Source organism: Sphaeroforma arctica (genome assembly GCF_001186125.1).
Source record: "Sphaeroforma arctica JP610 unplaced genomic scaffold supercont1.1431, whole genome shotgun sequence".
In the NCBI taxonomy this organism is placed as follows: Eukaryota; class Ichthyosporea; order Ichthyophonida; genus Sphaeroforma; species Sphaeroforma arctica.
The window spans coordinates 13,527-15,201 of NW_014039127.1; the positions used below are offsets into that span (position 1 = coordinate 13,527).

The 1,675-nt window shown below is 42.1% G+C and overlaps 1 protein-coding gene across 1 annotated transcript; it reads right to left on the bottom strand.

Annotated features, from left to right (window-relative positions):
- Positions 1–107: 107 nt before the first annotated feature.
- Positions 108–627, bottom strand: SARC_10897 (hypothetical protein; the record flags this gene model as incomplete). The annotated part of the gene is made up of 2 exons (XM_014295041.1): positions 444–627; positions 108–343 (listed from the first exon to the last, which is right to left on the bottom strand). Exons 1-2 carry the CDS (start codon positions 583–585, stop codon positions 108–110), a joined length of 378 nt encoding a protein of 125 aa, XP_014150516.1. The 5' UTR covers positions 586–627.
- Between the last annotated feature and the right edge of the window lie 1,048 nt (positions 628–1,675).

The following is a 1,675-nucleotide window of genomic DNA, read 5'->3' on the forward strand; positions in this document are numbered from 1 at the left end:
TACATATATATAAATATACATACATATACATATATTGCCACTACTACTAGACCAGTATACTCACAGCCCTATTCACTCAATCAAATCCTATGCCTACCCAACCGCACTCATTCTACACCAGGCCTATAACATACCAGAGAGCGTTCCGTATCGATTGGCTTGAGGCCAGTGGTGCCACTCACTGATTGTACTACGTCAAAAAATTCGTCCATCTCCATTGTCCCACTGTCATCGCGATCAATCACTTGGAATGCGATGTGGAATGCCTTCTGCGGAGTCGCGAGTAGAGCACGGAGTAATACATACTCGGAGTACTCGATAAGCGCGTGACTGCCGAACAGGACTGAGGTAAACAAATATAGATCGAGTTGTGTGAGATCTACATCATCTCCAAATATACATGCATGTATACGACTTATAACTGATCCACCTCCACCCCATACCTGATGCCTGTTGAGACTTCGTGGGGGAGTACTCTCTCTGCAGATGCTCTATGGAGAGTTTACGGTATTGGTCCAAGCGTAAACCATCGGGCTGAGTGGGCCCACCCGCACACACGGAGCGCAGGAAGTCGTCTGTGGTCATGTACACTTTACCGTCACTGGAGATGGTGGCGAAGTAACGGAATACCTACGTAACGATAGAATAATGTGTGTGTATATAAAGCAGCAGGCAGACATCGAGATATGCAGGGGTGTACTATACTCTGATGTCGGTTAGTGCTCTGATACGGACGCATGATGGTCGTCGTATATTGGACCGGGAGGGTTTAACCCCACCCACTAATCGCAGCAGATCAACAATGCACAGGTACACTTGCCCGTCGCTGGATATGGTGGTGAAGTAGCGGAATGGCTTTGGGAAGATATAATGCGTTCAATATATACATCATGGATAAATCCATACATGAATGTATTTTATGTATGTACGTATGTATGTACGTAAGTATGTATGTATATATGTATGTATATATATATGTATGTATGTATGTATGTATGCATGTATGTATGTATGTATGTACGTGTGTATGTATGTATGTATGTATGTATGTATGTATGTATGTATGTATGTTTGTATGTATGTTTGTATGTATGTATGCATGTATGTATGTATGTATGGATATATGAATGTTTATATGTAAGTATGTAAGTAAGTAAGCAAGTAGCAAGTAGATATATGATCGACTGATTATTTATGTACGCATGTATGTACGTATGTATGAATGAATGAATGTATGAATATACTAAAACCCTACAACGTTTGTAGAAACCGAACGACTGTAGATGAAGTTAACAACGGCTGCGATATAATGCATACATGGATATAGTCGGATACAGCCCATGTGCTCGTGCACCCAAGAACCACTTCGTAAACCAGAACAGAGGTGAACAGGTTCTATAGCGTGTGTGGACGAGAAAATAGACACAATGAAGATAGCTGAGAAGTATGCACAGACAGATACAATCGACAAAATGATATCATACCAGAACAACCACGAACACCCACTGAACCAACACAAATTCCCACTGAACCAACACAAACACCCATCGAACAACCACAAAAACCCACTGAACAACCACGAATACCCACTGAACCAACACAAACACCCACTGGACCAACACGAACAGCCACTGAACAACCACGAACATCCACTGAACCAACACAAACACCCACT